General features: G+C 42.6%; 2 protein-coding genes across 3 annotated transcripts in view; both read right to left on the reverse strand.

Moving 5' to 3' along the window:
- Positions 1-504: 504 nt before the first annotated feature.
- Positions 505-8,348, reverse strand: dync2li1 (dynein, cytoplasmic 2, light intermediate chain 1). Of its 2 annotated transcripts, none has more exons than XM_064933388.1 (13): positions 8,209-8,348; positions 7,855-7,987; positions 7,152-7,186; positions 6,988-7,057; positions 6,816-6,904; positions 6,492-6,687; positions 6,318-6,386; positions 4,079-4,156; positions 3,780-3,859; positions 3,538-3,608; positions 3,311-3,408; positions 1,459-1,554; positions 505-666 (listed from the first exon to the last, which is right to left on the reverse strand). In XM_064933388.1, the coding sequence occupies exons 1-13, from the start codon at positions 8,220-8,222 to the stop codon at positions 604-606; spliced, it is 1,092 nt and encodes a 363-aa protein (XP_064789460.1). In that variant the 5' UTR covers positions 8,223-8,348; the 3' UTR covers positions 505-603. The 2 variants fall into 2 exon arrangements, with proteins under 2 accessions (XP_064789460.1, XP_064789459.1); XM_064933387.1 differs by having other exon boundaries at positions 7,855-7,990.
- A 1,370-nt stretch (positions 8,349-9,718) lies between these two features.
- LOC135511882 (centrosomal protein of 170 kDa-like) overlaps positions 9,719-23,087 on the reverse strand; it is a 54,995-nt gene continuing 41,626 nt past the window's right edge. Inside the window, exons 9-14 of the mRNA XM_064933389.1 lie at positions 15,024-15,282; positions 14,067-14,268; positions 12,908-13,128; positions 12,706-12,799; positions 12,513-12,564; positions 9,719-12,345 (exon numbers count right to left, since the gene is read on the reverse strand). Coding sequence (XP_064789461.1) covers positions 12,236-12,345; positions 12,513-12,564; positions 12,706-12,799; positions 12,908-13,128; positions 14,067-14,268; positions 15,024-15,282 — 938 coding nt within the window. The 3' untranslated portion in view covers positions 9,719-12,235. The remainder of the gene's footprint in view (positions 12,346-12,512; positions 12,565-12,705; positions 12,800-12,907; positions 13,129-14,066; positions 14,269-15,023; positions 15,283-23,087) is intronic.

The following is a 23,087-nucleotide window of genomic DNA, read 5'->3' on the forward strand; positions in this document are numbered from 1 at the left end:
CTGAAGTCAGTACGGTTTATTAAACGAGTAGTCAGGTGTCTGCCATGGCTGAAGTCTGTACGGTGTATTAAATGACTGGACAGGAGTCTGCCATGGCTGTAGTCTGTACGGTCTATTAAATGACTGGACAGGTGTCTGCCATGGCTGAAGTCAGTACGGTTTATTAAATGAGTAGTCAGGTGTCTGCCATGGCTGAAGTCTGTACGGTGTATTAAATGACTGGACAGGAGTCTGCCATGGCTGTAGTCTGTACGGTCTATTAAATGACTGGACAGGTGTCTGCCATGGCTGATGTCTGTATGGTTTATTAAATGACTGGACAGGTGTCTGCCATGGCTGATGTCTGTATGGTTTATTAAATGACTGGACAGGTGTCTGCCATGGCTGAAGTCTGTATGGTTTATTAAATGAGTAGACAGGTGTCTGCCATGGCTGAAGTCAGTACGGTTTATTAAACGAGTAGTCAGGTGTCTGCCATGGCTGAAGTCAGTACGGTTTATTAAACGAGTAGTCAGGTGTCTGCCATGGCTGAAGTCTGTCTGTGCTTTAGAACATTCTGTTCTTTTGATCTCATTGGCTGAGAGAGCTGATGAGTCCATTAAGTTAGGTCTCCAGTTCCAGGCCTTTCCAAGACTTGGACGCATTTCTCTTGTACTGATCCAGTTCCTGTAGAAAAGACAGAAGGCACAATGTTATCATGAGCGTTTTGAGTTCATTCTACATGGTTTATCTATCCTATAGTGTTAAAACCATGTCAGGATACCCTGCAAGGCAAACAGCGTAAGCTGTATAACAGAACGCTGTTCTGGATGCTGAGCTCAGGGTTCAGGGACTGATTCAGTTAGGTGATACATCTGACATGCTGTTTATGACAGTCAATCAGTATTGCTGGTAAAAACATATGAACTCAGTGTGACCTGGAACTGAATTCTGACCTCATAAAAACCCATCTATAAAGGTTGCATCTGAAGCAAGTTCCACTTAATGGCTCTGTCTGGGTTCCTAGACTCATCTATCAAGGTACATGTTTGAGTCTTTAGTATCCATATTCTGTGTATTGGCATGGATTCAGTACCCCAGCCTCTCAACTCTTAGTGGCTGACTCCACCCATCACATGATCCCTGTCCAATGGGAGTGCCATCTGATTCAGCAACAATAAAACATCTTCTGGACTCTTGGCTACAGCCAGATACACACCAGAGTTTACTTTAGTTCAGGGTTATTACGGGGCAATGCAGTGTAACTGGGCTTACTAGAAGACAAGTAGAGATGTTTGATCTAGATTAGAAGAACAAGATAATCTTGACAATATCCATGGACCCATACAGTGTGTGCTGTAGCCAACTCTTCTAACCCTAGGGTTGCGTTTACACAAACAGCCCAATTCTGATTTTTTCCCCCACTTTTTCTTTTGACCAATCAGTTCAGAAACATTGGAGTTAAGACAGGGTTCATACCGTGTCTTTCTGGGCCCTCATGGAGTCAATCTGGGGCTCACTATACTGGGGGTCCTTGGCTGGGTCCTTCAGCTCTCTGTGGTGATCACTGGTGTTCTGGTGGATGACACGATTAATGGATCAGTATCACACACACACACACACACACACACACACATACATACATACATATATATCAGTGCCTTGCGAAAGTATTCGGCCCCCTTGAACTTTGCGACCTTTTGCCACATTTAAGGCTTCAAACATAAAGATATAAAACTGTATTTTTTTGTGAAGAATCAACAACAAGTGGGACACAATCATGAAGTGGAACGACATTTATTGGATATTTCAAAATTTTTTAACAAATCAAACACTGAAAAATTGGGCGTGCAAAATTATTCAGCCCCTTTACTTTCAGTGCAGCAAACTCTCTCCAGAAGTTCAGTGAGGATCTCTGAATGATCCAATGTTGACCTAAATGACTAATGATGATAGATACAATCCACCTGTGTGTAATCAAGTCTCCGTATAAATGCACCTGCACTGTGATAGTCTCAGAGGTCCGTTAAAAGCGCAGAGAGCATAATGAAGAACAAGGAACACACCAGGCAGGTCCGAGATACTGTTGTGAAGAAGTCTAAAGCCGGATTTGGATACAAAAAGATTTCCCAAGCTTTAAACATCCCAAGGAGCACTGTGCAAGCGATAATATTGAAATGGAAGGAGTATCAGACCACTGCAAATCTACCAAGACCTGACCGTCCCTCTAAACTTTCAGCTCATACAAGGAGAAGACTGATCAGAGATGCAGCCAAGAGGCCCATGATCACTCTGGATGAACTGCAGAGATCTACAGCTGAGGTGGGAGACTCTGTCCATAGGACAACAATCAGTCGTATATTGCACAAATCTGGCCTTTATGGAACAGCGGCAAGAAGAAAGCCATTTCTTAAAGATATCCATAAAAAGTGTCATTTAAAGTTTGCCACAAGCCACCTGGGAGACACGCCAAACATGTGGAAGAAGGTGCTCTGGTCAGATGAAACCAAAATTGAACATTTTGGCAACAATGCAAAACGTTATGTTTGGCGTAAAAGCAACACAGCTCATCATAATGAACACACCATCCCCACTGTCAAACATGGTGGTCGCAGCATCATGGTTTGGGCCTGCTTTTCTTCAGCAGGGACAAGGAAGATGGTTAAAATTGATGGGAAGATGGATGGAGCCAAATACAGGACCATTCTGGAAGAAAACCTGATGGAGTCTGCAAAAGACCTGAGACTGGGACAGAGATTTGTCTTCCAACAAAACTGATCCAAATCATAAAACAAAATCTACAATGGAATGGTTCAAAAATAAACATATCCAGGTGTTAGAATGGCCAAGTCAAAGTCCAGACCTGAATCCAATCGAGAATCTGTGGAAAGAACTGAAAACTGCTGTTCACAAATGCTCTCCATCCAACCTCACTGAGTTTGAGCTGTTTTGCAAGGAGGAATGGGAAAAAATTTCAGTCTCTCGATGTGCAAAACTGATAGAGACATACCCCAAGCGACTTACAGCTGTAATCGCAGCAAAAGGTGGTGCTACAAAGTATTAACTTAAGGGGGCTGAATAATTTTGCACGCTCAATTTTTCAGTTTTTGATTTGTTAAAAAAGTTTGAAATATCCAATAAATGTTGTTCCACTTCATGATTGTGTCCCACTTGTTGTTGATTCTTCACAAAGAAATAGTTTTATATCTTTATGTTTGAAGCCTGAAATGTGGCAAAAGGTCGCAAAGTTCAAGGGGGCCGAATACTTTCGCAAGGCACTGTATATATATCAACCTGTGTGTGTGAATGAGAGGGTATTTGTCCGTATTACCTCAGGAGGGAAAACAACCTCAAACACTTTCTTCCACAGATCTAGAGGGTTTTTAGCATGAAGAGTCCCAATGTCCACATCTGTGGTTGGGGGAGAACCTGGAAAATAGAGTGACATCAATTGTGTCATGTTACAACAACACACACACAGTATCAGTATGATAAACAGTAGGGCACTTTAACACTGCCGTAATGATTGTTACCACAAGGGGGTGCTAAACAACTCACCTATCTGGCTGAGGGAGTCCATCCCAGCAGGAATGATTAGAGGCTTACTGAGGTCAGAGGACATAGATTTCCTGTCAGTATAGGAGGAAACATGTACATCTATGTTAATGTTGAATGAGAGAGGACATTATTTATACTGGGCATAAGTCTAGTCCTCTCAAATGATGACAAATTATGGCACTGTCAAACTGTGGCACTGACAAACTGTGGCATGGACAGATGGAGGGTACAACAGCTCTTACCCCTTCTCTGTCCCGAATCCTAGTTGTGTGAATAAGCTCTTAGTTTTGGACATCAAGCTCTCAGACTTGCTGCTGGTAAACTACAGGTGAAAGGATGGACAGATGGTGAGGTAGATAATAGACAGGTGAAAGGAGGGAACAATGGTGAGGCAGAAAGAATAGAACATATTGTGTAATGAAACGATACCATCACTCAAACATAGCATTTGAGATACTTGTTTGATATAGCCTACAGTGAAACACTGATATGCATAGGCACATTGGCAACTGTGAATGACTATGAGGCCTACGGTTCTTACAATTAAAGAAGCTGCGTAGTAATGAGAAATAAACCGAAGGGTCTTGCAGATCACTTTCCTCTTCTCAGAGTCAAAGTCCTACAAAGAAAATGCATTTATCAGTCACATACGCTAACTTTTCCACAAAAACAGAAATCAACAGAAATAGCCAACAATTGTAAACACAAATCCAACAACTACATTCTTCAGGGTGAATATACACTCCCGGTCAAAAGTTTTAGAACACCTATTCATTCAACGGTTTTTCTTACATTTCTTTACCATTTTCTACATTGTAGAACAATACTGAAGACATCAAAACTATGAAATATCACATATGGAATCATGTAGTAACATAAAAAGTGTTAAACAAATCAAAATATATTTTATATGAGATTCTTCAAATAGCAAACCTTTGTCTTGATGACAGCTTTGCACACTCTTGGCATTCTCTCAACCAGCTTCACCTGGAATGCTTTTCCAACAGTCTTGAAGGAGTTTCCACATATGCTGAGCACGTGTTGGCTACTTTTCCTTCACTCTGCGGCCCATCCCAAACCATCTCAATTTGGTTGAGGTTGGCGGATTGCGGAGGCCAGGTCATCTGATGCACCACTCCATCACTCCCCTTCTTGGTGGGTCCTGTGTGGCTCAGTCGGTAGAGCATGGCGCTTGCAACGCCAAGCGTCGTGGGTTCGATTCCCGCTGGGGCCACCCATATGTAAAAGTAGTGGCCCCAGCCGACTTGTAAGTCGCTTTGGACAAAAGCGTCTGCTAAATGGGATATATAGATGCTCCTTGTACACAAAGCGACACGGCGGGCTGTCTAACTCTCACCTATCCTTTGGTAAAATAGCCCTTACACTGCCTGGAGGTGTGTTGGGTCATTGTCCCGTTGAAAAACAAATGATAGCCAACACCAGATGGGATGGAGTATCACTGCAGAATGCTGTGGTAGCCATGCTGGTTAAGTGTGCCTTGAATTCTAAATAAATCACATAAGTCACCAGCAAAGCACCACCACACCTCCTCCTCCATGCTTTACGGTGGGAAATACACATGTAGAGATCATCCGTTCCGCCACATCTCACAAAGACACGGAGGTTGGAACCAAAAAGATACAATTTGGACTCCAGACCAAAGGACACATTTCCACCAGTCTAATGTCCATTGCTCGTGTTTCTTGGCCCAAGGAAATCTCTTCTTCTTATTGGTGTCCTTTAGTAGTGGTTTCTTTGTAGAAATTCGACCATGAAGGCCTGATTCACACAGTCTCCTCTGAACAGTTGATGTTGAGATGCGTCTTACTTGAACTCTGTGAAGCATTTATTTGGGCTGCAATTTATGAGGCTGGTAACTGTAATGAATACCCAGTTACCTCTGCTGGTAAGAATATCTCATATAAGCAAAGAAAATGAAAGTCCATCATTACTTTAAGACATGAAGGTCAGTCAATACAGAAAATGTCAAGAACTTTTACATTTCTTCAAGTGCAGTTGCAAAAACCATCAAGCGCTGTGATGAAACTGTCTCTCATGAGGACCACCACAGGAATGGAAGACCCAGTTACCTCTGCTGGGTCTTCCATTCCTGTGGTGGTCCTCATGAGAGACAGTTTCATCACAGCGCTTGATGGTTTTTGCAACTGCACTTGAAGAAATGTAAAAGTTCTTGACATTTTCTGTATTGACTGACCTTCATGTCTTAAAGTAATGATGGACTTTCATTTTCTTTGCTTATATGAGATATTCTTACCATAATATGTACTTGGTCTTTTACCAAATAGGGCTATCTTCTCTATACCCCCTACCTTGTCACAACACAACTGATTGTCTCAAGAGCATTAAGAAGGAAATACATTCCACAAATTACCTTTTAAGTTGGCACACCTGTTAATTGAAATGCATTCCAGGAGACTACCTCATGAAGATGGTTGAGAGAATGCCAAGAGTATGCAATGCTGTCATCAAGGCAGGTAGCCTAGTGGTTAGAGCGTTGGACTAGTAACCGGAAGGTTGCGAGTTTAAACCCCCGAGCTGACAAGGTACAAATCTTTCGTTCTGCCCCTGAACAGGCAGTTAACCCACTGTTCCCAGGCCGTCATAGTTTTGATGTCTTCACTATTATTCTACAATGTCAAAATTAAGAAAAAATCTAGAATGAGTAGGTGTTCTAAAACTTTTGACCGGTAGTGTAATTTTTTTTTTATATCAATTTTTTTATATCAATACCTCTCAAATGAGTAGAACACATATCTCACCTGAAATATGTCAAACTTGCTGCCAATAATCAGCAGTGGAACTGGGAAGGGGTTGATCAGCTCTCTGTCCTGTTGAGGGACTCAGAGTTAATATCCTATGTAGCAAAGACTCCTTTTACATTAATAATGCTGTGCTTTAAAAAAAATCATAACTACTAGAAAAAGTTGTCTTACCGGGTAGTCTTTAGGGAGGACCATTAGGGGTCTGTTCTGGGCCTGCTGCTTGGACCCAGCTTTGGACTCTACTGTCCTTTGTGGCATGGAGCAAGCTTTCTCCACCTGGGTCCGTGTTGTCTGAAGCAGCCTCTCCATGGTTCCCCATAGAGCATTGGGCTTGGACAGGTCCAGAACCAGCACCACAGACAGAGACCTGAGAAATCACACACAGACCTCTTTACATTCATTAACACAATATCTCTGCAGAGTGGCTTTAAAGAAGAGGGCATGTGATGAACTACTCATTTAAGAAGCAGTTTAGGTGGTGGGACTGGGACTGACCTGACATTCTGAGCAGTGATGGGGATCTGAACCAGGTCTGATAGGGAGGTACCTCCTCCCAGCTCCCACAGGTGAGCTATGTCTTTGGGCTGGAGGAGGAGAACAACAGGTCAGACTGATAATCACACACCATCAGCTCCCTGGAATTGTACAAATGAAAGCAGTGTCATACAATGTTGTGTCCTCGCGCCCGTCTACCAAAGGTGTACTCCAACGCTAGAGTTGGTTTAGGTGGTTCATCCCTAGAAGAGAACAACATATAATTCACACTACTAGAGACAGCTATAGTAGTATCTTACTATAAAAATACATCAGTGGTACTGAGAATAAACTCACCTGTCGAGGCACCGGAGCAAAATTGTAGTTTTACCCTAAGAGGGGGGAATATGATTATCAAGGATATCAACCACCCGAGCCACTGCCTGTTCACACCGCTACCATCCAGAAGGCGAGGTCAGTATGGGTGCATCGACGCCGGGCCTCAACGCCGGATCTCAAGGCCATCAGACTGCTAAACAGCAATCACTAACTCAGAGGCTGCTGCCTACATTGAGACCCAATCACTGGCCACTTTAAGAAATGGATCACTAGTCACTTTATACAATGCACTGTAAATATTGCCACTTTAATAATGTTTACATATCGTACATCACTCATATCACATGCATATACTGTAATACATACCATCTATTGCACCTTGCCTATGCCGCTCGGCCATCGCTCATTCGTATAATTACATGTACATATTCTCATTCACCACTTTAGATTTGTGTGTATTAGGAAGTTGTTGGGGAATTGTTAGGTATTACTGCACTGTTGGAACTAGAAGCACAAGCATTTCGCTACACTCGCACAAACATCTGCTAACCATGTGTATGTGACACATACAATTAATTTGTAGGTTACTGCTGTGCTGGAACAAAAGCCTTCACACCCAGTAGCTCTCCAGGACCAAATTTAGAGAACCCGGATCTCACTATTAGGAGGACTGTTAGCTAGTTTCTCCAGACACACAGTCATAAAGATGGCTACAGCTTACCCCTGCTTTATTCCCAATGAAGAACACGGTTCTCTCGTTGAGTGACACTGGATCAACTCCGCCATCCTCCTCCCCTCCTGTCCCGTCCTCCCGACTCTGAACCTCCGCAGAGGCCAACTCCCATAGCGTGTCACTACTAGACAAACGTTACGATGTAACCTTATTTGTTCATTCTGATAGTTTGTTGTCGCCCAAAACAATGTTGTTAATAGCTGGGTAGCTAGCTAACATTATATCAAATATACTGGTAACTAGCAAACCCCCAGTCTTCTGCTGCTACTAGCTAGTTAGCTAACGTTAGTTTAGGAAAAAACATGCAAAATTGGAAGACCAAAGTGGCAAACAAGATCTTACCTTATCTTTGGCATTGACTACCTTTAAATTAAATGTAAAGACTTGAGTTTGATTGCCCCGTTGTTTGAAAATATGAAGGTCCAGCTTGACGTTTACATGTCATTCGCCTCGGATCAGTAAACGTTGCGCTGGGCAACGTCGCAGTTCGATGATGGAATTTAGCACTTTGCCCAAAGGTTTTGTGGGAAAGGTAGTTTCAAGAGTCAGAGACTAACGTTAGATGAAAAACATAATTTACAGGATGATCCACAGTAATTCTGTAGTTTTTGGTGATGGAAGGATGTATGATTTTAGAAGCATAAGGACCTTATCTTTCATATCAGTGAGAAATAAAAAATTCTATTAAACGTAAAAAAAAAAAGGTGACACACCTTGATAGCGATTATGGTTAGTGTTCCCATACAGCCAAATCTCCAGAAAACAGACGGAAGACAATAGACGACCACCTGTGCTAATTAGCTATCTAGCATGTAATGAACACCTGTGTCTAAGCGTAACTAGGGAAGTGTAGTTTGGTCGCTTGGAGGCTCCATAGCTGTATGGATCTGTAACTGCTACAGTGTAGTTTAGTAGGATGGAGGCCCCTATAGCTGTATGGATCTGTAACTGCCACAGTGTAGTTTAGTAGGATGGAGGCCCCTATAGCTGTATGGGTCTGTAACTGCCACAGTGTAGTTTAGTAGGATGGAGGCCCCTATAGCTGTATGGATCTGTAACTTCTACAGTGGGGTTAAGTAGGAAGGAGGCCCCTATAGCTGTATGGATCTGTAACTGCCACATTGTAGTTTAGTAGGAAGGAGGCCCCTATAGCTGTATGGATCTGTAACTGCCACATTGTAGTTTAGTAGGAAGGAGGCCCATTTCTGTATGATTTCTGTATTTTGAAAGTTATATATCTTGAAAACTTGATTGCTGATAAGCAAAACATTTTGGAACTATGCCAACAATGGACTAATGAAACAAATACCAAAATACAGTTTTTGGAGTATTTCTTTAAGTAGGCTAGTTTTAGGGGTATATTTGTAGGGGTATATTTATATTTGTGACAACTTTTACTCCGGTACATTCCTAAAGGTAATTTTACTCAGCATTTTAAAAAGTCAGGAAAAATGTATAAGGCAGAGCAATTATGGATGGCTGTCTGCACTATTTAAATGTCCTTGAAATAGTTTCTGCTACAGGTGCATAGGTCACACAACAAGATTACTAGGAGAGATGGAGACCCCTCACACATTGTGGACAAACCCAAAACAGAGGCTGCAAAAATAGAGATTTGGACATGATTATACCCAAAAAGTGCATTGAGCAGAAAAGTGCATAAATGAAAGGTGAAAAAGAAAATACAAATGTGTAGGTATCAAACCATCATCAGTGTTAAGGTGAGCACACAAACCAGTCTAAAAATTGCTCAGTATGAAAACGTACGAGTTACCATGAAATCGGTGTGCAAACTATAACTCATTGTATACCAACCTGTCTTGTTTCTACAGCAAAAATCCATGTAAATAAGTAAAGAATCTAAACGTTTTATTTAATTGAAAAAAGTAACATAACAAAAATCATGATTTGCAACAATAAAATACATTGAATTGACAAAATAAATAAAATGGTGGTTTATACAAAACATGAAACAGAAAAGTAAAACATTGATAAGATGTGTAAACTTTCAAATTAACAAAAAAAAGTGTACCGAGCACTTCAGTATTCCCATCACTTTCTTTCTTTAATGTAATATACTGACAAACATGATGGTGTGCAGAGGATAGGTACAGAGGCATCTCATTCTGATATCAGCTGTTCCATTTAGGTTTTTGCTTTTGTCCTTTTGAATCCTAAAACCACTGACGGTGACACTTGAAGAGCCTTTGACACATTTGACAAATTATACCATTTCATTCCACTCTTGATGATTCCTCATCTTAAAAAAAAACGTTATGCCATTTTACTATTCAAACTGGGCACTTAGTGACATCAAAGTCTGTATATGAAGCAGAAAAGATGGAGCATGTTTTCTGGTACCTAACTTCACTATTGCTTAAGTATCTAAATACGGTTGCACGATCTTGAATACATTTTATACGACGACACATAACTTTACATGAAAGGCTTGTAAAATGGTCATGCTAACCCTCCAAAAGGGAACTAAAGAGAAGCAGCAAACGCAGTGAGGATGTCAAGTCTATACACACATACTGTATGAGTACATGATAACATCCTCCCGTATGGAAATGTAGAATAGTGAGTGATTCAATGTCAGTAAAAGGCTTGCTATAGTCTTATGACCATCATTCATATATGTAGTAATGACAGTGGTTATAGTTAATGCAACTTTGACAGTAACTTCTATCTTTAATGACAGTGGTTACAGCTAATGCGACTTTGACGGTAGCTTCTGTCTTTAATGACAGTGGTTATAGTTAATGCAACTTTGACGGTAACTTCTGTCTTTAATGACAGTGGTTACAGCTAATGCAACTTTGACGGTAACTTCTGTCTTTAATGACAGTGGTTACAGCTAATGCAACTTTGACGGTAACTTCTGTCTTTAATGACAGTGGTTACAGCTAATGCAACTTTGACAGTAACTTCTGTCTTTAATGACAGTGGTTACAGCTAATGCAACTTTGACGGTAACTTCTGTCTTTAATGACAGTGGTTATAGCTAATGCAACTTTGACGGTAACTTCTGTCTTTAATGACAGTGGTTACAGCTAATGCAACTTTGACGGTAACTTCTGTCTTTAATGACAGTGGTTACAGCTAATGCAACTTTGACAGTAACTTCTTTCTTTAATGACAGTGGTTACAGCTAATGCAACTTTGACGGTAACTTCTGTCTTTAATGACAGTGGGTACAGCTAATGCAACTTTGACGGTAACTTCTGTCTTTAATGACAGTGGTTACAGCTAATGCAACTTTGACAGTAACTTCTTTCTTTAATGACAGTGGTTACAGCTAATGCAACTTTGACGGTAACTTCTGTCTTTAATGACAGTGGTTATAGCTAATGCAACTTTGACGGTAACTTCTGTCTTTAATGACAGTGGTTACAGCTAATGCAACTTTGACGGTAACCTTGTTGCAGTCATGTTGTTTCATAAAGTCCTTGTAAATCAGCACAAAACAGACAGAGGTCCTCTTGGTAGAAGACCGACCTGCTCTCTCCAACAAAGGCCATTCAGGGTGTACATCTGGTACACCATTATGGACTCATGCTACTGTATAAAATACTACAGTAAAGGGGAGGGACTCAGAACAGTCCAAGATGAAAAAGATCCGTCAATGTCACATTTTCCTTTTCACTTCCAGTTTACAAAGATACCGCATAGTCATAACAGGAAAAATATCAAGTAATGCAAATCATATGAAATATGTAATTCAGGTCAAGGACCAGGCTTAAGGGCTCTAATCAATGTCTACGCAGACGGAGCCAACGGAGGTCCGTTTGCGTCACGTTCCAAAAATGTATCGTTTAGGCTACATACAAGCATTACTGTACTGTAACATAGTTTAACATGGTACTGTAACAGTCGTTACAATCGTTTCAAACAGTAAAAACATTTTTTTCATGTGAATTGCATTTCACCATAACAATGTATAAGATTCTCTGGGTACAGAATTGCTCAGAGAAGTTGAAATTCAGTATTTTAGACAAATGTGCAGAAAATAGATAGAAAACAGATAACCAGCAAAACAGATAAATTACCATTCAAAATAGAATAAGAAACATTTTGAGTTTGCTCCACTGTACACTTATTTCACGTTTGGAAACTTGGCTCACATAAAAAACTCTTTACTGTTAGCTTTGGTAGGTTACTAGGGTGGTGGAGGTTCATTCTGAAATATTCCCGAAAGACGCCATATTGTTCTTTAAGGCAGGTGTTCTGTATATAAAGCATCAGAGGGTGGGAACCTCCTCACTTCTGAGTGATGGCACTCTCTTCTCCACTGGGGTGGATGCGGTTGAAGTGCAGGCTTCCCAGGTCTCTGGCTGACACAGACCCTGGTTGCAGGGCCTGGGAGGGTCTACTGGGGCCCCTGAGAACCAGGAGAGGGCTTAGGTGTAAGGGGGCTGGTCAGGTCAAGGCTGCTCAGGGCATCCAGGGTGCCTTCAGGATCCACCATGATATTTATCACTGCATGAGAAATACAGGAGAATGGTTGAAAAAGATGAGCTTGTGTTTGGTTGTGATCATATATGTTGAAGCAGGTGGAATGCATGTAGTGAAACTAATGTGTATATAAGTCTGAATCTATTTGCAATGAACACTCCTCTTAGCGGTGGTCTGCCGCGCTCTCACACCTTGTAGCTGCTTCTCCACTCTCTTCAGCTCCAAGACGATAGAGGAGATGTCCTATTACAAGAGAGTTAAGGGGAAGTCGTGGCATTAGAGAGGAATAAAATCTTCCTTATAAAAGTTGCTTTGTTATGATGCATTATTAAAAATAAATAAAAAAGAATGTAAAAATACATGTACAACCTGTTTTTTCCTTACCTTGTTGGAGGTTTTGAGGAGTGGTATGTCGCTGTCAGATCGGAGTTTGCTCTCAATCTCATCCCAATTCCTGTCCTTGTCTTTGAACAATATTCTGGAAAAATCATAGTTCATAGAGCTAAGACTTGCTTTGCTAACATCTCCTTGATCTCTTGTGAATGTCAGATATAGAGATAAACAACACAAAGAGCTTGATTGTTACCGTATTTTTCCTGCTGTTTTGTCAACAGACTGTCTGATTTGGGCTGACAGCTGAGAGACAGATGTGAGCAGCAGACTGTCCAACACCGCCTCATCTCTGTTCCATGTGCGTCTCTGGCTGTCTGGGGCGCGGGGGCGTCCGTTTATCTCAGGGGCCTTATTCTGCACCATGGGAGGGATCTTCCTGAAGTTGAGGCTCTCGTCAAACACACAGTCAATCAGCTATGAGGGGAAGAGGAAGTGATGAGGGTCAGTTATTTGTGGCATCTGTATGATTGCTGTGGTTTCCACAACTTCACCACGACTGGAGCATGTTATACTGTATCTACTCGCTATTAATGTATACTATCACCATGCTACAGATTATCATAATATGAGTTAGATTAATTAGGTATTAAATAAATTAGCAGAGAAAGGTCAATGAAAGCTCAATAAGAACATTTTACATTTTACAGTCAACACCTTCTGCAGCAGATCAAAACATAATGCCAGTTCACAGTCCACACCTTCTGCAGCAGATCAAAGCATAATGACAGTTCACAGTCCACACCTTCTGCAGCAGATCAAAGCATAATGACAGTTCACAGTCCACACCTTCTGCAGCAGATCAAAGCATAATGACAGTTCACAGTCCACACCTTCTGCAGCAGATCAAAGCATAATGACAGTTCACAGTCAACACCTTCTGCAGCAGATCAAAGCATAATGCCAGTTCACAGTCCACACCTTCTGCAGCAGATCAAAGCATAATGCCAGTTCACAGTCCACACCTTCTGCAGCAGATCAAAGCATAATGCCAGTTCACAGTCCACACCTTCTGCAGCAGATCAAAACATAATACCAGTTCACAGTCCACACCTTCTGCAGCAGATCAAAGCATAATGCCAGTTCACAGTCCACACCTTCTGCAGCAGATCAAAGCATAATGCCAGTTCACAGTCCACACCTTCTGCAGCAGATCAAAGCATAATGCCAGTTCACAGTCCACACCTTCTGCAGCAGATCAAAGCATAATGCCAGTTCACAGTCCACACCTTCTGCAGCAGATCAAAGCATAATGCCAGTTCACAGTCCACACCTTCTGCAGCAGATCAAATCCAAAGTTATGCTAAAGCAGTATGTTGAGCATTAGTAGTAGAAGGAAGGAAGAAGTCAAACACCTTTTGCAAGCCATCCTGCGTGCCTTCCTGCGTGCGGCCTATCACTTCGTGGGTGTCAATAGTGGAGCCGGGTGTGGTGGCGGCGGTGCTGACTGTGGTGCTGGGAGCCGTGCCAGAGGAGCTGACCGAGTCGATCTCTCCGGCCACATCGTGGATCTCCCGGGCAAGGATGGCCAGGTCCTTGGTTAGGTCTTGACTGATCCTACGCACACAGGGAAGTAACCAGACAGGCTGCTGGAACACTTCTCTAAATCAGTACACACACAGATATCTCACAAGGAGACAGTATTACCTAAGACTACTCATTAGACATTGAGGAACATCTGTATGTCAGACTCAACAAAAAGCACTTAGCCTACTGTATAATCAATTGACACAGCACATAGAACCATTCTAAAGATTGAAAATTGTCTAACCTCCATCTAGAGGCCGAAGTGAATTGACAATATTCACTTGTAAACAACAATATCCTACACAAGCATTGTATGCAGGGAACCTGAACTAAAAAATGTTTACACTAAGAGATACTTGCGATAACATAACGTTATCTTCCATTACTTTCAATCTCCTTGTCTGATGCAGGTCCTTTCTTTTGTAAGACATTCCTTGTGCTTGCTCTGAGGCAGTATGAATCTGTCCTTTTCTCACTGCTGTCTGCCCAGTTCAGTCTCCCTGATCCAAATCCAATCAGTTTTCCACTAAAATTTTTGTGTGGAAACAACGTTCATTCAACCAGTTTTTGCCCAGTGGGATGGTTCTATCACATGACCCCACTGAGTCGGGAACCATTTATTACAGCTTGACAAAACAGAGCACCTCAGAGTGGACTAACTAAAGATCACAATTGTTTAATGAGATTGAAAACACTAACCTATTCCTGGGGATGCCCTATCTCCAGATCATATTTACCACCTGTGCCATGTCCATGAGGCATATAAATTGAGCTTAGATGAGTACCTGGCAATCTCCTCGCTGTGAGCGGTCCAGTCCTTGACGTACTCCTCCTGTTGTTCTCTCATGTGGTGTTTCAGGACCACGCCTCCAGGGCCAACCTGACCAGAGTTGAGGATGCCGGTGGAGCCCCCCAGTCTGGTACCCCTCAGGACCGGGTGTGGGCGCAGGGGGCGCCCGGGTTTGGGGGAGGTCCTGTTGGAGCCAAACTCCTCCTCGGAGGTGGATCCATACTCTGGGGGCAATCGTCTCCACCTGTTAGAGGCTAAGGTCAGGGAGAAAGATACAACACAATTATCCCTTGATAACTGTATTTGAGTTTATTTCAGTTATTCAAAAAGCAGCGGATACGCACATTGTCTAAAGCATTCTATCTTAAAGCAAGCCAAGCAGACTTCTGTAACTCTGATCTCTACTCAAATCCTGACAAGATAGATGTGGTTTTAACAGTGGCACATAATGATCTCTACACAAATCATGACAAGATAGATGTGGTTTTAACAGTGGCACATAATGATCTCTACACAAATCATGACAAGATAGATGTGGTTTTAACAGTGGCACATAATGATCTCTACACAAATCCTGACAAGATAGATGTGGTTTTAACAGTGGCACATAATGATCTCTACACAAATCCTGACAAGATAGATGTGGTTTTAACAGTGGCACATAATGATCTCTACACAAATCCTGACAAGATAGCCTGACGTGAGGCTGGTGGAGATGGATGTGGCTCTAACAGTACCACGTAATCAGTGAAGGTATACAGTACCACGTAATCAGTGAAGGTATACAGTACCACGTAATCAGTGAAGGTATACAGTACCACGTAATCAGTGAAGGTATACAGTACCACGTAATCAGTGAAGGTATACAGTACCACGTAATCAGTGAAGGTATACAGTACCACGTAATCAGTGAAGGTATACAGTACCACGTAATCAGTGAAGGTATACAGTACCACGTAATCAGTGAAGGTAAACAGTACCACGTAATCAGTGAAGTTTGTAAGTCGCTCTGGATAAGAGCGTCTGCTAAATGACTTAAATGTAAATGTAAATGTAAGGTATACAGTACCACGTAATCAGTGAAGGTATACAGTACCACGTAATCAGTGAAGGTATACAGTACCACGTAATCAGTGAAGGTATACAGTACCACGTAATCAGTGAAGGTATACAGTACCACGTAATCAGTGAAGGTATACAGTACCATGTAATCAGTGAAGGTATACAGTACCACGTAATCAGTGAAGGTATACAGTACAAGGTAATCAGTGAAGGTATACAGTACCACGTATTCAGTGAAGGTATACAGTACCACGTAATCAGTGAAGGTATACAGTACCACGTAATCAGTGAAGGTATACAGTACCACGTAATCAGTGAATGTATACAGTACCACATAATCAGTGAAGGTATACAGTACCACATAATCAGTGAAGGTATACAGTACCACGTAATCAGTGAAGGTATACAGTACCACATAATCAGTGAAGGTATACAGTACCACGTAATCAGTGAAGGTATACAGTACCACGTAATCAGTGAAAGTATACAGTACCACATAATCAGTGAATGTATACAGTACCACATAATCAGTGAAGGTATACAGTACCACGTAATCAGTGAAATTATACAGTACCACATAATCAGTGAAAGTATACAGTACCACATAATCAGTGAAAGTATACAGTACCACATAATCAGTGAAGATATACAGTACCACGTAATCAGTGAAATTATACAGTACCACATAATCAGTGAAAGTATACAGTACCACATAATCAGTGAAATTATACAGTACCACATAATCAGTGAAAGTATACAGTACCACATAATCAGTGAAGGTACAGTGCCTTGCGAAAGTATAATTTTGCTGAATAATTTTGCATGCCCAATTTTTCAGTTTTTGATTTGTTAAAAAAGTTTGAAATATCCAATAAATGTCGTTCCACTTCATGATTGTGTCCCACTTGTTGTTGATTCTTCACAAAAAAATACAGTTTTATATCTTTATGTTTGAAGCCTGAAATGTGGCAAAAGGTCGCAAAGTTCAAGGGGGCCGAATACTTTCGCAAGGCACTGTATAGAAATAATGATGCTGAAACGAGGCTGCATGGAGTCACATTAAGAGAAATCCCATGCAGCCTCGTTTACAAGTTTGAATACTGGAATGTAAGATGAGGGTAGAAATAGAATCTAAGCCTCTTGTTTTAGTTGATAGAATCTAAGCCTCTTGTTTTAGTTGAAAGGTGTGGATCTGATATAATCTAAGCCTCTTGTTTCAGTTGAAGGGTGTGGATCTGATATAATCTAAGCCTCTTGTTTTAGTTGAAAGGTGTGGATCTGATAGAATCTAAGCCTCTTGTTTTAGTTGAAGGGTGTGGATCTGATAGAATCTAAGCCTCTTGTTTTAGTTGAAGGGTGTGGATCTGATATAATCTAAGCCTCTTGTTTCTGTTGATGGGTGTGGATCTGATAGAATCTAAGCCTCTTGTTTTAGTTGAAGGGTGTGGATCTGATAGAATCTAAGCCTCTTGTTTCAGTTGAAGGGTGTGGATCTGATATAATCTAAGCCTCTTGTTTCAGTTGAAGGGTGTGGATCTGATAGAATCTAAGCCTCTTGTTTTAGTTGAAAGGTGTGGATCTGATAGAATCTAAGCCTCTTGTTTTAGTTGAAGGGTGTGGATCTGATAGAATCTAAGCCTCTTGTTTTAGTTGAAAGGTGTGGATCTGATAGAATCTAAGCCTCTTGTTTTAGTTGAAAGGTGTGGATCTGATAGAATCTAAGCCTCTTGTTTTAGTTGAAGGGTGTGGATCTGATAGAATCTAAGCCTCTTGTTTTAGTTGAAAGGTGTGGATCTGATAGAATCTAAGCCTCTTGTTTTAGTTGAAAGGTGTGGATCTGATAGAATCTAAGCCTCTTGTTTTAGTTGAAGGGTGTGGATCTGATAGAATCTAAGCCTCTTGTTTTAGTTGAAAGGTGTGGATCTGATAGAATCTAAGCCTCTTGTTTTAGTTGAAAGGTGTGGATCTGATAGAATCTAAGCCTCTTGTTTTAGTTGAAAGGTGTGGATCTGATAGAATCTAAGCCTCTTGTTTTAGTTGAAGGGTGTGGATCTGATAGAATCTAAGCCTCTTGTTTTAGTTGAAAGGTGTGGATCTGATAGAATCTAAGCCTCTTGTTTTAGTTGAAGGGTGTGGATCTGATAGAATCTAAGCCTCTTGTTTTAGTTGAAAGGTGTGGATCTGATAGAATCTAAGCCTCTTGTTTCAGTTGAAGGGTGTGGATCTGATAGAATCTAAGCCTCTTGTTTCAGTTGAAGGGTGTGGATCTGATAGAATCTAAGCCTCTTGTTTCAGTTGAAGGGTGTGGATCTGATAGAATCTAAGCCTCTTGTTTCAGTTGATAGAATCTAAGCCTCTTGTTTCAGTTGAAGGGTGTGGATCTGATAGAATCTAAGCCTCTTGTTTCAGTTGAAGGGTGTGGATCTGATAGAATCTAAGCCTCTTGTTTCAGTTGAAGGGTGTGGATCTGATATAATCTAAGCCTCTTGTTTCAGTTGAAGGGTGTGGATCTGATATAATCTAAGCCTGTCGTTTCAGTTTAAAGTTTTCTATTTACATAACGATGAAAATAATGTAATTGAAGCAATTTTGAGGCTGTATCTAGAATGAAAGTCTATCATTTGCAGAGCTTGTGTTAATAATGTCATTATTAGGAACAATGACAAACAGTTAAAAAGGCAGACTGATTTCCGTCAGCTGACACACAACAAAAGCATCAAATGAGGGCGCCCCATCACCCAAGCATCAAACAAGAAGGTATGGATATCTTGGAGGAAATATTAAGCTACTGTTTCTCACAATGTCACATCTGTGCAAAATGTGTAATGTACAGTATTGACCAAATGCTCTCTAAATATTTAAAATATAACAATTGGATTCACTGTAGTAACATCTTCATGACAAGTTCTAGTATGCTATGGTAATGTCTTAAATAACTATTTCCACTAGGGGGAGTACAGCCCCTAAACAACAGAGCCCAGTGCTGATCACAACATTGCTTATGTCTTGCATCAGCAATGAGGCTAAGGTTCCCTCAGTGACAATTGTCTTAATCTATTTTGCTCTGTATCGCCAATTAAGATCCACTAAAAGATCAGTCAGCTTTGGCCGATGACATTGTCACTTCTAGCCAATCTCCAACCCTGTTCCTGGAGAGCTACCCTCCTATAGGTTTACACCAGGGCTCTCCAACCCTGTTCCTGGAAAGCTACCCTCCTGTAGGTTTACACCAGGGCTCTCCAACCCTGTTCCTGGAGAGCTACCCTCCTGTAGGTTTTCGAGTTGAAACTAATCTGGTTCAGCTTATCAAGCAGCTAATGATTAGAATCAGGTGAGCAAGATTAGAGTTTGAGTGAAACCCTACAGGACGGTATCTCTCCAGGAACAGAGTTGGAGTGAAACTCTACAGGACGGTATCTCTACAGGAACAGGGTTGGAGTGAAACCCTACAGGATGGTATCTCTCCAGGAACAGAGTTGGAGTGAAACCCTACAGGACGGTATCTCTCCAGGAACAGGGTTGGAGTGAAACCCTACAGGACGGTATCTCTCCAGGAACAGAGTTGGAGTGAAACCCTACAGGACGGTATCTCTCCAGGAACAGGGTTGGAGTGAAACCCTACAGGACAGTATCTCTCCAGGAACAGAGTTGGAGTGAAACCCTACAGGACGGGATCTCTCCAGGAACAGAGTTGGAGTGAAACCCTACAGGACGGTATCTCTCCAGGAACAGAGCTGGAGTGAAACCCTACAGGACGGTATCTCTCCAGGAACAGAGTTGGAGTGAAACTCTACAGGACGGTATCTCTCCAGGAACAGGGTTGGAGTGAAACCCTACAGGACGGTATCTCTCCAGGAACAGAGCTGGAGTGAAACCCTACAGGACGGTATCTCTCCAGGAACAGGGTTGGGGTGAAACTCTACAGGACGGTATCTCGCCAGGAACAGAGTTGGAGTGAAACCCTACAGGACGGTATCTCTCCAGGAACAGGGTTGGAGTGAAACCCTACAGGACGGTATCTCTCCAGGAACAGGGTTGGAGTGAAACCCTACAGGACGGTATCTCTCCAGGAACAGGGTTGAAGTGAAACCCTACAGGACGGTATCTCTCCAGGAACAGAGCTGGAGTGAAACCCTACAGGACGGTATCTCTCCAGGAACAGGGTTGGAGTGAAACTCTACAGGACGGTATCTCTCCAGGAACAGAGTTGGAGTGAAACCCTACAGGACGGTATCTCTCCAGGAACAGAGTTGGAGTGAAACCCTACAGGACGGTATCTCTCCAGGAACAGGGTTGGAGTGAAACCCTACAGGACGGTATCTCTCCAGGAACAGGGTTGGATTGAAACCCTACAGGACGGTATCTCTCCAGGAACAGGGTTGGAGTGAAACCCTACAGGACGGTATCTCTCCAGGAACAGAGTTGGAGTGAAACCCTACAGGACGGTATCTCTCCAGGAACAGGGTTGGAGTGAAACCCTACAGGACGGTATCTCTCCAGGAACAGAGTTGGAGTGAAACCCTACAGGACGGTATCTCTCCAGGAACAGAGTTGGAGTGAAACCCTACAGGACGGTATCTCTCCAAGAACAGAGCTGGAGTGAAACCCTACAGGACGGTATCTCTCCAGGAACAGAGTTGGAGTGAAACCCTACAGGACGGTATCTCTCCAAGAACAGAGCTGGAGTGAAACCCTACAGGACGGTATCTCTCCAGGAACAGAGTTGGAGTGAAACCCTACAGGACGGTATCTCTCCAAGAACAGAGCTGGAGTGAAACCCTACAGGACGGTATCTCTCCAGGAACAGGGTTGGAGTGAAACCCTACAGGACGGTATCTCTCCAGGAACAGGGTTGGAGTGAAACCCTACAGGACGGTATCTCTCCAGGAACAGAGTTGGAGTGAAACCCTACAGGACGGTATCTCTCCAGGAACAGGGTTGGAGTGAAACCCTACAGGACGGTATCTCTCCAGGAACAGAGTTGGAGTGAAACCCTACAGGACGGTATCTCTCCAGGAACAGAGTTGGAGTGAAACTCTACAGGACGGTATATCTCCAGGAACAGGGTTGGAGTGAAACCCTACAGGACGGTATCTCTCCAGGAACAGGGTTGGAGTGAAACCCTACAGGACGGTATCTTTCCAGGAACAGAGTTGGAGTGAAACCCTACAGGATGGTATCTCTCCAAGAACTAGGCACACACTAAACACCACCACACCACACACACTAAACACCACCACACACATATGCGAAGCACCACCACACACACACGCTAACCACCACACACACACGCTAAACACCACCACACACGCTAAACACCACCACACCACTACACACGCTAAACACCACCACACACCAAACACACTAAACACCACCACACACACCCCACACACCAAACACACTAAACACCACCACACACACCCCACACACTAACCACCGCCCCCCCCACATTATACACCACCACACACCCCACACATTAAACACCACCACACACCCCACACACTAAACACCAACACACACCAAACACACTAACCACCACCACAAACATTAAACACCACACACACTAAACACCACCACACACACTAAACACAACCACACACACACACACTGAACACCAACACACACACTAAATACTAACACACACACTAAATACCACCACCACACACTACAAACACTAAACACCACCACATCCACGAAACACCACCCCATACACTAAAAACCACACACACAAAACACCACCACCACACACACTAAACACCACCACACACACACACACACTATACACCACACACACTAAACACCACCACCACAAACACAAACACGAAACACCACCACACACTAAACACCACCACACACACACACACTAAACACCACACACACACACTAAACACCACACCGCCCACACACTAAACACCACACACTCACAATAAACAACACTAAACACCACCACACACACACTCAAAACACCACCACACACACACTCAAAACACCACCACACACACAAAACACCACCACACACACACAAAACACCACACACACACACACACACACACACACACACACACACACACACACACACACTAAACACCACCACACACACACTAAACACCACCACACCACACACACACACTAAACACCACCACACACACACTAAACACCACCACACACACACACACACTAAACACCACCGCACACACACACACTAAACACCACCACACACACACACACACTAAACACCACCACACACACACTAAACACCACACACACACTAAACACCACACCGCCCACACACTAAACACCACACACTCACAATAAACAACACTAAACACCACCACACACACACTCAAAACACCACACACACACACTCAAAACACCACCACACACACAAAACACCACCACACACACACACAAAACACCACCACACACACACAAAACACCACCACACACACACAAAACACCACCAAACACACAAAACACCACCACACACACACACACACACACTAAACACCACCACACACACACACACACACTAAACACCACCACACCACACACACACACACACTAAACACCACCACACACACACACACACACACACTAAACACCACCACACACACACACACACACTAAACACCACCACACACACACACACACTAAACACCACCACACACACACACACACTAAACACCACCACACACACACTAAACACCACCACACCACCACACACACACTAAACACCACCACACACACACACACTAAACAACACCACACACACACACTAAACACCACCACACACACACACACTAAAAACCACCACACACACACACACACACACACACACTAAACACCACCACACAACACACCCATGGACAAGGACAAACACTGACCACAACACACACATGGACAGGAACAAATACTGACCACAACACACACATGGACAATGACAAACACTGACCACAACACACACATGGACAATGACAAACACTGACCACAACACACA

The sequence above is a fragment of the Oncorhynchus masou genome, chromosome 24 (assembly GCF_036934945.1).
Source record: "Oncorhynchus masou masou isolate Uvic2021 chromosome 24, UVic_Omas_1.1, whole genome shotgun sequence".
In the NCBI taxonomy this organism is placed as follows: Eukaryota; Metazoa; Chordata; class Actinopteri; order Salmoniformes; family Salmonidae; genus Oncorhynchus; species Oncorhynchus masou.

What these genes read in the sequence shown, in the direction of transcription:
- dync2li1 (XM_064933387.1), bottom strand. An exon ending in ATCACTGCTCAGAATGTCAG is followed by an intron (nt 6,688 to 6,815) that starts GTCAGTCCCAGT and finishes GTGATTTCTCAG; the next exon opens with GTCTCTGTCTGTGGTGCTGG. An exon ending in GCAAGTTTGACATATTTCAG is followed by an intron (nt 4,157 to 6,317) that starts GTGAGATATGTG and finishes TTTTCTTTGTAG; the next exon opens with GACTTTGACTCTGAGAAGAG.